The following is a 14,136-nucleotide window of genomic DNA, read 5'->3' as shown; positions in this document are numbered from 1 at the left end:
CAAACACTTACCTGTACAATTATGTACAAAAGAAACAAAACCAACTGTTTTAATTTGTTTAATGTTAATGCCATGCTGTGTTTCAATAAGAACGTTACAGATTCCCTGTCTGTGGCTCCAGTCAGATATCCAGTAGTACAAATCAGCTCCAAGTTACATATAATGAAGCAAAAAAAAAAAAAGAAAACAGGAGAGTAATAAATGAAAAAGAGCAAGAAAAGAAAATCTGATTCTAGAGGAGCTTCAATAAAAGCAGGGGAGAAGCAGCAGAAGCTAATGTGTTGCCTGGTGTCTGTGCTGCCCCTGATTTCAGCGCTCTGGGCAGGGAGCCGGGTCACACAGACACTTTCACACAGGTGAGAAATCTCCCAGTGTTTGTAAAGAACCAAACCAGCTAGAAATAAGTTAGTGTTTAGAGATTTTAGCATGTGTGGACACTTACAGTATTTCAGCACTAAACACAGTCCAGGAACAGCTACAAAACACAAGACTAACTGTAGTGTAAAACATTAAGCACTTCTTTGCCCCACGTGGATATCACACATTCTGCCAAATTCCTAGGAAAAAAAAAAAAAGACCATCCTAACCCAACAAAAAGGGCGTCTGCACTTGCTCCAACGCCCCCATAAAAAGGTCAGATAATCTGTTCGACATGTCACTAAAAACAGAGATAAAATAGCTCCCATAACTAGTATTCAACATTATTAGTAATAAAAGTTAATTTCTGTAATTACATTAAGAAAAAAAATCTCAATACATCCAGCAACTGATAAAAATATGGAGGAAAAAGCAAAAACAAAACAAAAAAAAATACAATAATGAAAACAAAGAACGTTTTGCAGAACTGCTTGTACCAGGACAAAAAACAGCAAACAGGGACATCTTTCTTTCTCTTTCTAGCGTTGGACTTCCTTTAATTAAGTGGTATTTAATCAAATGGTGTCAGGGCTAATACAAAAATAAGAGAAAAATAAACTCATTAACTCAGTGGCCCTGCTGGGTCAGGGAGCTCCAGAGGTGAGGAAAAGGAAAAAGGAGGGGGAGGCAGCGGAAAAGGAAGGTGGCAGGGAGGAGGAGGATGAGGAAGACAAAGGCAGAGGGAGTGAGGAGTGTGAGGAGGTGAAGGGCAGAGGGGAATCAAGTTGTTGGCTGTTGGTGGCATAGTCTCACTGGGCCTCGTCCTCAACGTCTTGCAGTGTCTCTTTGTTCTGTTCTTCACCTGGGGGACAGAAAACGCATCGTTAGAGTTGCTCCGAGACAAAACGTCCACAAGTAAAAAGATGCAGGCAGGTTTTACAATTTGTGTGCAGGCATCTCAACCTGGACAAGAAGGTGAAATGATAGTGTGTGGTTTAATTTTGACGCTCAGAGAATTAAAAAAGGAATATCAGGGAGAAAACTACAGGAAAACCGATCCAGACAATGACGTTCATTAAGCTGTGGAAACGACTGAGCCACCTTGTGTTTGGGAGGTATAACTGCAACAAATTTACCAATTGTAAATTTCTAAACTACCTCGGTCAAGTGGGTTTACCGTTTCTGGACAGAAAACTTTAAAAATCCTATTGAAGATGTCCTAATCCAATCCTAAGTGTCCAATGAATTTTTTGAATGCTCAGCATTAGATGGTGGTTTTATTTCAGCCACACCCAAAGACAGCTACTTGGCTGAAAAATAACTTTAAAAAAAATCACATCCTACCTTTGTGTTACAAACTGTGTTCTGGGCCCAGAGAATTATTTTAGTGAGCAAACAAATCTTGATTTTCCCTAAAGACCTCTATAGGGAAAATGCTTTTTACCCTTCCTGTTTATCTGCATCACCTGACCTGTGTGCTCTGTCCAGACAGATTTTAGTGGAGGAGAAAGCTTTACAGAAAGCGACGAAAGCACAAGTCTTTACATTTTACATCAAAGCAAAGTGCCAACAAAGCAGGAAAACAAGTTTCATCTGCATGCTCAGATTGGAACTGCAGTGAAATGTCAAAGTATCAACAAGTCATATCAAAACAGCGTTAACATGCTAATGTTAGCCTAGCATGTCAGAAAACTGCTGTGCATTAAGTCTTTAATTTTATATGTTGGCAAGAAATCCATTGCTGTCCAGATAAACGGACACTGCAGCACCTGGAATATTACTGACGAGTGGAAAACACTCATCAGTAAGAACTGAAGAGTGCAGCGTATCATTTTAGCCCCTTTGCTAGTACTTACACTGCTGCACTTGGTTTTCAGTATTTACTTGACCGAGTCAAACAAAAAATGCAACATTGGAAGACCGACTGTCATTGATTGGCTATGAGACGATGTCCGGAGCAACGTAGACACAAGAATCAAACCTGGCAACAGAGAGTGAGCGTACCCTGAGCTTAAAAGAAAATGGCAACACTGACATCAACACCGTGATCCAAAGACGAGATTCAGACATTTCTGATGGCTGATGTGAAACTACAAAGGGAATTAGACGATGGCTTGTCTCATCTAATCACATCACGTTACTTGTCAGGTTGTTTAGCTTCGACGACTTGAACATGCAGACTTTAGGAAGTCTGCATGTTCAACCAAATGCATGATACTTTATTATCGTTTTAAATTTCAATAGTAGAAGTATTCTAACTAATGATGCTGGGCAGTTTAACCTTAATCTCAGACTATTTTCAAGAACTAAAAAAAGATGCATCATTTTGTTTTAAGGATGCTGTCAAAAAAGGACACAAAACTAAAAGTGGCAGATAAGACAAAAATATTTAATGACTAAAACAAACTTCTGCAACTGATTCTAAATTCTAAGAAATTCAGTTCAACGAACAAAAAAAAAAATATACAATTTTACAGTTAAACACTTTCTGCAAACAACCAGACAGTGTCTGATGTGGTGATATCATTCAGGTCCACTATAACAGGGAAGTCTGTGATTAAGTGGAAAATAAACCTATTAAAAAGGAGTAAGTATGAAAAGTAGTTTTGTTAAAGTTGAAGCATTTTGTTTCATTGTGAAATCTCACAAACCTCAATCTAGTTTCAGTCAGCAGGATTTCATGTAAATGGCATTAAAGAATTTCATACTGTTGCTGCACAATAGATCCAAGACATTATTATTATTGTAATATAAGTAGGAACCACATCAATATTGCAACAGCTGCTTGGACCACCATGTTTGGATTAGTTAATCGTCTAAGTGCATGCAGTCATATTCTGTGGCCCAATAAAATACTTGGCAATGCTCATTGCTTAGAGTAGCAGAATATGTTAAACAGGAGAATTAAGCCATTAGAAACTTTTTTGCCATGTTGCGTAAGCCTCACAGTACATGTAGAAACATACAGTAGAAGCAGCATCACATGATAATAGCAAAACAATAAACCTTTCAATATAAATGTATAAATCAATGAACGACTAGATTGCAACTACACTACTGTATTTCTCTGAATGTAGTGGAAAATAGACTAAAACAGCATTTTTAAATGAGCCGGAGTGACTGACAGGCAGGTGAGTGGTCACAGGTATTAAACTAAGTGAGTCAGTGCAGAGACGTCACAGAAGGCAGTTGTGCGAGTACAGAAACACGCAGAGCAGGGTGAGGGGGAGCAACACTTACAAAGTACAGTTAACATGAGAAATGAACAGCTTTGATTCCTTTAGGGCTCTACAGCAGAGGGAATGAGAGAGAGACAAGAGACATGATGAGCCGTCGGTGAGAAACCCGCTGCACTCCGTTCGCCTGGCGTCACATCAGAGTCAGAGCGGCACTTCTGACAGCTGATTATGAGTTTAATGAGTCTGGCAGCCATATTGGATTTGGCTGTTAACCTGATTCAGATGATCAAGTTAGTTGCTCGTTCAGAGAACCTTTTCATGATATGCTCATTTTTTGAGATAGGAATTTTGGGTTTTCATGAGCTGTATGCCAAAATCATCAGTATTAAAACAATAAAAGGCCTGAAATATTTCAGTTGATGTGCAATGAATCTAAAATATATGACAGTTTAATTTTTATCATTACATTATGGAAAATAATGAACTTTATCACAATATGCAAATTTTTTTAGAAGGACCTTCAGTGAGTCATTACAGATGGTTGTATTTGTGCGAAGAATAGATCTCCTGCAGCTGTCAGTGTTGCAGCAGATCTGAAGCAGCCTCTGGCTGAAATAAACTGTAGTTAGAATTAAAGTAATTTCCCCCCGCAATATATCGCGTCAGAAAACAGAAGCAGAGATCAGGATTTGAACCTATGACAGCTGTCGAGTTAAAACACTCTGTATGGGGACAGTCGCTTTTCCGCAAGACCGTGCGTTGCCGGAGTAACAATTTCACTGTTTCACAGCAACAGTCACTTTTAATACTTCATATTTACTCAGAAAGCATAAAAGTTTTGATTTAATTTAAACGGCACAACAGGGTGTGTGCTAATGCAATAAAAACAGAAACATGAATATTATCAAAAGCTTGTTTTTATATCATTTATATCAAACATTCCCAGCATGAAAGCATATCGAAGCACAACACAGCTGTTACTTCACTGATAATTCTAAGAAATTGGCACTAATCTTCAATATTTCCAGTACATGAATTAAAAGATAAAAAACTCAGTTAAATTTAATATTTGATAATGTAATGAAGGTTTAAAAATATAATTGCCTGATATATTTATTTTAGGAGTTGTGTTTTTCTCCATCACCGTCATCAGATTCTTCCGTAGGAGGGAAACGAGTTTGCTAATTATTAGGGCTGCAAAAATTTTTTTAAAGTTCATTATCGTAAAATCACTGTAGGCAACATGAACATTACAAAGAACCACAAAAAAAGGTTGGCCAATTATTTATGTCCATCAGGCTCTCCATGTGTCAATTATACCTGGTGTTTAATGCAGCATTAAAGGTTTTATAAGAGGTGATTATGGTACATAGGACTGATACATCTGTTTCCTTAGATTTGGCAGTAAGAAATTTAAAAAATGAGGAAATTAAATTGGAAAACCAAATATATTTGTACATAAATAAATGGTTTAATGATTTACTTCCACATTTATTTGTACTTGTACTGCTCCTTTGACCATTTTCCCTCAGTAATATAGAAATGAGGTGGGCATTTCCATCACTACTGCTTAGGTTGCTGCCTCTGCGACCCGATCCAGGATAACCAGAAGGCAACGAACCCATTACCAAACGTTTTTCTAATTTGACAAACATTTTTAGTAAAAATGTAGGTTTGCAGAACAGACTGCTACAGGAGATTCTTTCTGCTCACATCTATAATGACTCCGAAGAACCTTTGATTGTAAGAAAGTCACAATTCTGTATGGGTTTGGTCAAGTGTTACTGAATTTAAACATTTATCTAAATGTATATGAAAGTAATAAATTGAGAGTTATTTTAAAAATAAATTGTCTTGCAGTGTCTCTTTGTTCTGTTCTGTCTGCACTCTGATTGACTATGTGCAAACAAAAAGAAGGAAAATACATCTACCCATTGCTTTGATTTATACATTTCTTTGACACCGTCAAAAGTCCTGGCCCAAGACAAAATTTTAAGCTCGAAGCATCAGATGTGTAAAAAAAAAAAAAGAAAGAAAAAAAGAGCTAGGGAATTGGAGGCTGTGAAGGTACTCATCACATCCACCTGCAAAGCTATCATTATCTCCAACAGCTGCAGTGGATCGCTACAGTTTGTCATTAGAGGAACTGACTCCTTCTCAGTAAGTATAACAATTAACCAGAGTAACAGGTACTCAAATTTCCCCAGAGTGGTTACACAGGAAAGCTCACCAACATCTGCACTTCCTCATCTCTTTTGGTTGTTGTGTTCAACAGTTTTGAGAAATTTTCATGTTTTAATTGTGGGAGTATAAAGTCACAACATATTGAATCGACAAAGCAAGAAAACAGGAGATGAGTGCAGGAACTGACCTACGCCAGCAGCTGCGCAGCAACAAGACAGTAGACAGAACGGCTTGTCGCAGAATCATAAAAGCATGACTGTTAAGCTAAAAAAAATGGCCGCGCGAGGTTTACTCACCCTCTCCCTGCATATCTGAAGTCCATAGTGTCAGGTTGTCGCGTAACAACTGCATGATAAGTGTGGAGTCCTTGTAGCTTTCTTCACTCAGAGTGTCCAGTTCTGCGATGGCGTCATCGAACGCAGCCTTCGCCAACCTGAGCAAACACACTCCTGATTAAAACCCTTTGTATTCACGTCCAAGTCGCATTTCTCATTCTCAAAGCATCGTATCAGACATGTTCATGCGTCAGTGTGGTGTGGAAATATTTATTTCTATCTCATTATTTAAATTGAGAATGCATTTTTTTAAACATACATATTTATTAGGAGGTGTGCCGATCGATCGGCCACCGATCATAATCGGCCAATTTCCGTGGAAAAGTGTATGATCGGTAATCGCCGATCACGGTCCCTTGTTGCCGATCACACAAACCGATCACCTACATCTCATTTCGCAGCCTGCCTGTGCAGCTGGTCTCCTCTTTCCTTCACACTGCGCAAACGCGCAGCAACAAATCCTAAGCGATGTGTAACTATAACGCACTGAGTGAATGGAGAAGTTTGCGTGTTGCGGCGGAAAATTGAAGCACGTCAAAATGCATCAACAAATCTAATATGGCATAAAAACAATGCCATACTTGACGGAGTTTGGCTACATCGAGGTTCACTGCAGTAAAAAAGTCGATCAGATAGCAGGTAAAGCAGCGCACAGCTACAAACACTCACCCGGATTAGCATGACGGTCAGAAAGCTAAACAAATAACCCGCAAAATTATTTACGTTTTCGAGCTGCGATGTAAGACGCTGGTTCTGCTCTCGCTGTTGAACCGCTGCTACGCGCTACAGGTAGTAATATTTCACAGACGGAGCGCCGCTTCTGCTCCACCTGGTAGTGACTCTCACATCGAACCTCTGCTTAAAGCTGCAGCTTTAAGCAGAGGTGACATGTCGGCCGACTTCCTTCATAGACAAATTCACAGTGAGCTTGTTTAGAAGAGACACCTGCAGGCGCGGTCAGGCGAGTTGAGGATCTCGTAGTAGAAGACGGAGAAGTTGAGAGCGAGGCCGAGGCGGATTGGGTGCGTGGGCGGCAGCTCCAGCATGGCAAGGTCCGTAGCAGTTTTGTACGCCACCAGGCTGTTCTCTGCTGCCTCCTTTCTGTTGTTGCCAGTGGCAAACTCTGCCAGATACCTGTGGTAGTCCCCCTTCCTACAGATGGGGGGGGGGGGGAATACGACAATATTACAACAGTTGAAGGTGTTACAAATTACTGACCTACAGATGAACTACAATATCCAGAAGTTAAACATATGGAGAAATAAAAAAATGCTCCGTTTGTGAAACATGGAGCAGGTAGTTTCATGGTTTAATGTGACATTTTAAACACAGCAGGGCAATAGACTGAAGATACAATATTTAAAGCGACTGAGCAGATCACCAGGATAAAGTTGGAAACAACTGACAGAGGCTGCAGTGAAAGGCATAAAAGCAACAATGAAGAGATCTGACAGTGGTTTACAGTTCATCTGAAAATCTTGTAAAGTGTTATTAGAAAACCTGAGGCGTCAGCATTGAAAACCAAAAACTGCAATCTTGAATTTAGTGATTACAGAACAGAAATTTGGCATTTAATACAGTTTTATTGTTGTAATTTTATGACTTTGTACAGTTATATACAGGAAATGTGTGGACTTTCAATGCATGTTTTATAATTTTTGTCTGCATTATTAACTCTCCTGCTCAGCTCAGGCACTACAGATGGAAACTAGCTCAAGCTAAATCTGGTGTAAAGCATCTTTTATTAATGTTTTTTGCACGTTGTCCACATTAAACTAAATTTGATCAATTTTATACAAGTTAAATATTCCTTTATTTCCATTTATACAACTCACATCCTCTGACCCCCCAGGAGATGCACTGAACAGTTGAAATCAAGGCTAAAGTTGTGATTCCTGTTTCAGATGTTTTAGATTAAATCTGCACCTGCTGTTCAAATGATCCACAGCCGTTAGCCTTAAATTGTTGTATGGCTTTCTACAGTCTAATATGACAAATGAATAAAAAGCTTTATGGGTTCTACTGTCTGAGACGTTCCAATGAAATCCAACACACATCATTACTCAGTTTTCTTTCTGCCTGTTCAGATTTAACAGAAGGTTTGACATTAGGCAGCAACTTGCATCGGAAGGCCTTTTGGCTTGTTCAGCTGCTTTCAAATCTTAATGGTGCAATAAAACCAGAGTTAAGAGATGTATGCTTAATGAATACGCTAAAAAGTTTCCTCTGTTACTGGAGCACGGGTCAAAACACTTACAACAACAAACCAAGTGTGCTGTAGTGATAAGAATCTAAAATGGTTTCAAGAAAGCATCTCTTCTCTGCCACTGTCACAGTTCACATGAGAGCAGTTGAACCAAGGAACCGTGATCTTTCAGGGTATTTGATGCTTTGGAAAGAACTGTCCTGCAGCACTGATTCAGCAGCTTTCCACATCACGCCTGAATAAGTGCAGCCAAAGTCTAACAGCGAGTGCGAGCTTTGAGTTTTTCTAACCCGGGAAAGGAGCTCGAATGGCGACGTGTGTGTAGCCATGATGGGGGACAACACAAGTCTCACCTGAACAGACATTTTGGTATGCAACGGTGCTGTGGGCCGGATCAGAACAAGGTTTTTCTGAGGCCTGACGGTTTTCATGGCAGACTGAGCTGAAAACCTGGCAGCATGTCATGGTTTCTAATCACAAACTGCTGGTAGATCATGAAAACAAAGCTGAAGTATCAGCCTGTGGGTGACTGTTGTAATTCTCTGCATTCAAGCAATTATATTTTTACTTCAAAACTCAGTTTTATGTAACGAAACTAAGGCTGCAACTAACAATTATTTCAATAGACTATTCTGGATATGAATCGGATAAAAAAAATTGCCACATTCTGCAAATTTTTTATCCAACCACCAAAGCCTTTTTTTGACATTAGAAATATATTAAAAGATGCATATGAACAAATTTCCTTTTACATAAAAAACAAACATTTTATTGCCTAAAATGCAACAGCATTCCTTTAGTGCTTGATCATTTGAAGTCATGTATGCATCCGCAGCTAAACAAATACTTCTAACGTCATGTGAAAAGCTCAGACCTTTCTGTTCACTCATCAATACAGTATTTTTTTTTTATCTTAAAAGAAACATTTATATATTTTTGTACAGTTTTAGAATGTCTACTCTCAATGCCTTTTTTATACTCCAGTAACTGATTAATTCAATAATCCATTAATGGTTTCAGCCCGACATGATACCCATCTTTAAAGTTGCCCTAAAATAAATAAGTGTTTTTGCCTATGAAGCAAGCAACCCTTTGCTACAATGAAAACGGTGCCTCCTGTCCTCTCAGTGAGAACCACAGAGTAATAATTCATTAATATGTTACCCAACATTCAGAGCAGGAAGCGCGTACATTTTGTTGTAGAAGACCTTAGACTCTCCCATTGCTGCAGAGGGGAGTAGGTGTCTGTCCAGCGCGTCCAGGATGTCACCACAGATCGACTTCAGCTCCTTCTCCACCTGCCAGCAAACACACAAGAAACACTCACTCACAGAAACCGTTTCAACAGCATTCCTACTGCTTGAGCTTTTTCAAAGGGGGAGAGATGTAAACAAATTAGGGGTGCAACGATTGCAGCTTTCTGGCTGATCACCGATTACCAATCTATTAAAACTCCTGACCTGCCGATTCCGATTTTGGCCGGTACCAATTTTTTATCTAAAATGTTGCTAAATGTAGCAAGAAAGTTGATGAGTTGCCAACAGTGAGATGACTATTGTTAACTGCAAACATATAGACCTGATCTGGTGGGCTGATCTGCTGGTCAAAGTTCTCTCACAGCAGAGCAGAAGAAGATAACAGTTAATTTAAATGTCTGTTGAAGTTGATAAAAATCGGTCGTTAAGATCAGCTTCACATGTAAAAATGGGCCGATCACCGATTTCCCCAAGATTAGGGAAATCGGCACCGATAAATCAGATGGCCGATAAATCGGTGCATCCCCAAAACAAATGCAAGGAGGCAGAAAGACGCCAAAGTATAAAATAACATTATGTAGGTCAGTGAAGTTCAAACTTTTTGCCATTTGGGCCAAAATGTAAGGTTGAGTTTACTTGAGGCCTGACGGTTAAGGAAAGTGACTTTTCCTTAATTATAACTGAAAATATTTATTTATTAAAACACTTTTTATAATATACCAAATAGACACTATTTTAATAAGGTAATAAAGTAAAGAAGTCAAATTTTTGTAGAAAATACATCTGTAAATCATCGTTGGTAAAAAATAAAATATAAAGAGTATTGAACAGCTGCTGTACCAAATGACAATTTAAAAAAATTTGGGGGTTTACTACACATTTATTTTCTTTTTACATTTGGCAAAAAAGGTTGGGCAACACTTGCTGGTATAAGCAAATTGTAATCAATGATAACTTTATTAAAAGAAAAATTATTTGCCTTGTACCTAAATAAATGTTTAAAATTTTATGTGTCTGTAAAAATGTCAAATTAATCAAAAATTCTCTCCATTCTCAAAGTGTTGGCAGAAGGGCCAAACAAAATCATCCAGAGGAAGGTAAATGGCCCCAGGCCACAATTTGGACATCCGGGATCTAGAGCAAGGAGCAAAACAGTGAATGACGGTGCTCACTGCAATTCTATGGCTTTAACTAGACAATTATGATGACTGATAAATTTCATATCAACAATGGACTGAAACCAACAATTATTTTAGTAACCAATTAATCTGTTGATTATTCTCATGATTAAAGGGCTAGAAAAAAATTGGCACATTGTTAAACTATTTAAGTCTTTCTATAAAATACTAGAAATGCATTAAAAGATGGAAAAAAAAAATTAGATTCCTTTCTTTAAATAGGAAAATGAATATATTGTTCCTGAAATGCAACATGGCATTCCTTCAGTGAATTTGAACCAGGTGAATATTAAAAAAATGCCACTTGAGAAGTTTTGAGTAAGACATATTGGCAAAGATGTTTATATTACATAAATATAAAATGTACATATATTTGAACAGCTTCGGCTTAATCAGTTTACTGCTCTATTTTATTTTTTTTCAGCAAGTGGCCTTCTTTTGAGTCTGTATACTCCAATTAATTAACCGATTACTAAATTAACAATCGATTCATCCCAATTAATCTGATTAAATCAATAACATTTTACAAAAAGTCCTGCTTGAAGCTTTCCTAAACATTTATACAAATGAAACTGGGATCCATAAGGTGCAGTATTATTCCATGAAATGTTTACTCAAATGGAATAAAACGGTGACTCTGGAAATGTAGGTGTACTCATCTCGGCATGCCATTAGATCACTGTCTGCAGTCCGGCTGCCTCTCCCAGCATAATAGCTGCTCTTATTCCACTTCATAAAAGCATGAGAGAGTGCAGGGAGGACCCGGCAGCGATGACTCAGACGCTGTAAGGTCCAGTAGCTGTTCGGCAGCGTGCATCATTCACAGGAGATTGTGATCTCACAATCACCGGGGCAAATAACAGCTGCTCTGACGTGAGGAAACGAACCGGCAGCTTCCTCCCGCCGTGTTTACCGTTTGCCTGTATTCCCGGATCATCTTCAGCTTCTCTTCGCCGCCCTTGTTCTCTTCCCTCTGTTCGATACTGCTGATTATCCTCCAGGATGCTCTCCGAGCCCCGATCACGTTCTTGTAGGCCACTGATAGTAGGTTCCTCTCCTCCACTGTGAGCTCCACATCCATTCCTGCCACCTTCTTCATAGATTCCACCATCTCTGTTAGAAGGGGGGGAAAAAAAAAAAAAAAAAACACTTTACAGAGCTAAAACTTTCACCGACAGCTTATAGGTTTTGGGTCTTCGAAGGATCATTCATAAGTAGATGACTGACAGGATATCCGCTGTTGGTCACCTATGCTTCATGAAGCAGTGGCTTCATCATCACGCTGAAAGCGGTTCAGAAAAAAACATGACTATTGTAGACAATCGGCTGAGTGTGACCTTAACATGCATCAAAAAAAAAAAAAAACAGCAACTGACTGAAGTTGAACAGCAACAGACTGTGCGAACAAAAATACAGAGGAAAAATCAAAAATCCAACTCGGCTTTTAACATCAGTAAGGTATTCAAGATAAAATTAGAGTAGTGAGATGCAAAATATTATTTAAAAGGGATCAAAGTTGCTATAATGTGACATGTTTGTGACTAATTTAGGTTGAGCAAGAACGACAGCGCAAGACTTTTAGTAGATCAACAGGAAGGGAAAACTTGCTTTTTATTCTTTTGGAGCTTTTAACCTGTCATAAGTTGGGTTTGGAGCAGGTAAGGGTCTCCATTTTCTAATGAATACACATGGAAACTATTTTTTGCTTTGTAAACAAGACTGAACATATTTGATGCTGAAGATGGTATAAAACATGATGAAGCAGGCAGACTAGCCAAAAACAACCCAAAGATGCCCATCTTATACGTTTATAACATTTGAGTCACCAGGTTGTTGCTCTGCTCTTTGTAGTTATTCAGCATCTTTTACCAAGTTTGTGCTTTTATACATGTCTATTTTATCTGTTTCGCCTTTTTTACACTAATCATTTTAACGACGGCTGCCTCGTTTTGCTGTGAGCCATTTATTTTACTATAAAAAAATTACAGTAAAATGACTTAATGCTTCACCATTCAGCAACATGTGAATTTAGGATAACTTTTAGGAAAGGCAAAAGTAACTTTCATTACATTCCAGTGAGGTTACAGTTTAGCCACCAAACCATAAATCACTCCCCCCCCCACAAGAGGTCTCGGTCCAGATCCTGTGAATGAGTCATGGTGAATTCACTTAAACGTTGCCGGGCAACGAGTGACCGGTGGCAAAGAAACCCGTCCAAAACAGCCCCCCTTTAACGGCCAGTAAGCGGCTATGACAGTGGCAGGTTTGCACCGGGGTGAAGTCGTCTCCTGTGATCGATCCGCGCAGCTCGCCCACAGGAAACACCCCACCAAAATGAACAGCTGCGCTCCCACTCCCACTCAACAGGCTTCATGCGGCTAATCGTGCATTGTAGCTAGCATCGAGCGAATGTTTGCTCAGATTAAACTGTAAGAGACGTTCAACAGCAGCTCGGTGGTTTTATATCTCAGAGATGCTTATATGGAGCTAACCGGTGGAGCTGAAGCGTTCAGATCCAGAGATAGCGTGGGGCAGGGGAGGCAACCCCCCTGACAGCTCACGCTTCACTGATCCGCCATTTTGTTGTAGCCACATCGCTAATGTTAGCCGTTGTCAACAGCATTCCTACGATATTATTGAAACCATCGAACTTTGTGACGGTTGGTAGGGATTTAAACTAACGTTACTCTCGTTTAACGATAATAAATGTGGCATGTCAGTAAACAGCTGGCTAAAAAGCGGTGGGAGTAGCAGAGTTAGCTCCTCTTTAGCTGCCCATAGCTATCACTTGAGCTAGTGTTGCTTGGGGGAAAAAAAAAATCCGAGACGTGAACGGGTCCCACTCCCGGGCGGCCCCTGGACTCTCACTTACCGTCATATCTTTCTGCCTGTTCGGCAAGTTTTGCCTGATAAACTAGGTCATCTCTCTCTCCCATTGTTGAAAAAGATGAAGGGATAAGCTGGCAAGTTGGCAAATCAAAGTGTCAGATCTCTAACGAGAAGTCACGGTGGTGTGCCAGGTCTGTCGGCGGTTCCTAGAAACCAACTGATCGATGAGGAGTGTTCCGCCCCACCGGTAGCGCTGTGTAGCGATAGAAGAAAGATGGCAACCGGTCCCATCCGGGTACTAGGGACACGGACCACCAAAACGTCTTTTTTTAGTATGGCAGGCCGTTTTAACACATCATCTCATTGCTCTTCATCTGTAGTAAATAGCAAAGTATGACATCCAGCCTTGTAAAGGATATTCCAAAATTTACAGTGAAAATTGTGACAGCCAATATATTTGTAAAAATACATTAAAATGGAATATAGCCAACAGTCCGTGAAAGTGAACATTTAAAATATATGGCAAGAGTGAAAAAAAGTGTAGCAATAATCAGTAAATCAGTTTCCCCATTTTTGAAAAAGTAATTGCCCCCCATATAATTTAAACTTGTG

At 39.3% G+C, this 14,136-nt stretch overlaps 2 protein-coding genes across 4 annotated transcripts in view; one reads left to right on the top strand and one right to left on the bottom strand.

Annotated features, from left to right (window-relative positions):
* LOC103474876 (uncharacterized) overlaps positions 1–14,136 on the top strand; it is a 264,378-nt gene that overhangs the window by 15,191 nt on the left and 235,051 nt on the right. The gene's annotated exons all lie outside the window — the stretch shown is intronic.
* On the bottom strand, positions 43–13,811 carry ywhae1 (tyrosine 3-monooxygenase/tryptophan 5-monooxygenase activation protein, epsilon polypeptide 1). 3 transcript variants are annotated; one of them, XM_081615021.1, is made up of 7 exons: positions 13,568–13,810; positions 11,609–11,808; positions 9,453–9,559; positions 7,001–7,207; positions 6,017–6,153; positions 3,598–3,645; positions 43–1,219 (listed from the first exon to the last, which is right to left on the bottom strand). In XM_081615021.1, the coding sequence occupies exons 1-6, from the start codon at positions 13,629–13,631 to the stop codon at positions 3,638–3,640; spliced, it is 723 nt and encodes a 240-aa protein (XP_081471147.1). In that variant the 5' UTR covers positions 13,632–13,810; the 3' UTR covers positions 43–1,219; positions 3,598–3,637. The 3 variants fall into 3 exon arrangements, with proteins under 3 accessions (XP_081471147.1, XP_008424361.1, XP_008424362.1); XM_008426139.3 differs by lacking the exon at positions 3,598–3,645 and having other exon boundaries at positions 13,568–13,809; XM_008426140.3 differs by lacking the exons at positions 43–1,219; positions 3,598–3,645 and adding an exon at positions 5,355–5,415 and having other exon boundaries at positions 6,013–6,153; positions 13,568–13,811.

Source organism: Poecilia reticulata, chromosome 13 (genome assembly GCF_904066995.2).
Source record: "Poecilia reticulata chromosome 13, P_reticulata-male-v2, whole genome shotgun sequence".
Taxonomy (NCBI): domain Eukaryota; kingdom Metazoa; phylum Chordata; class Actinopteri; order Cyprinodontiformes; family Poeciliidae; genus Poecilia; species Poecilia reticulata.
The sequence above is the reverse complement of the archived record's forward strand: the minus strand, read 5'-3'. Positions and strand labels throughout refer to the sequence as shown.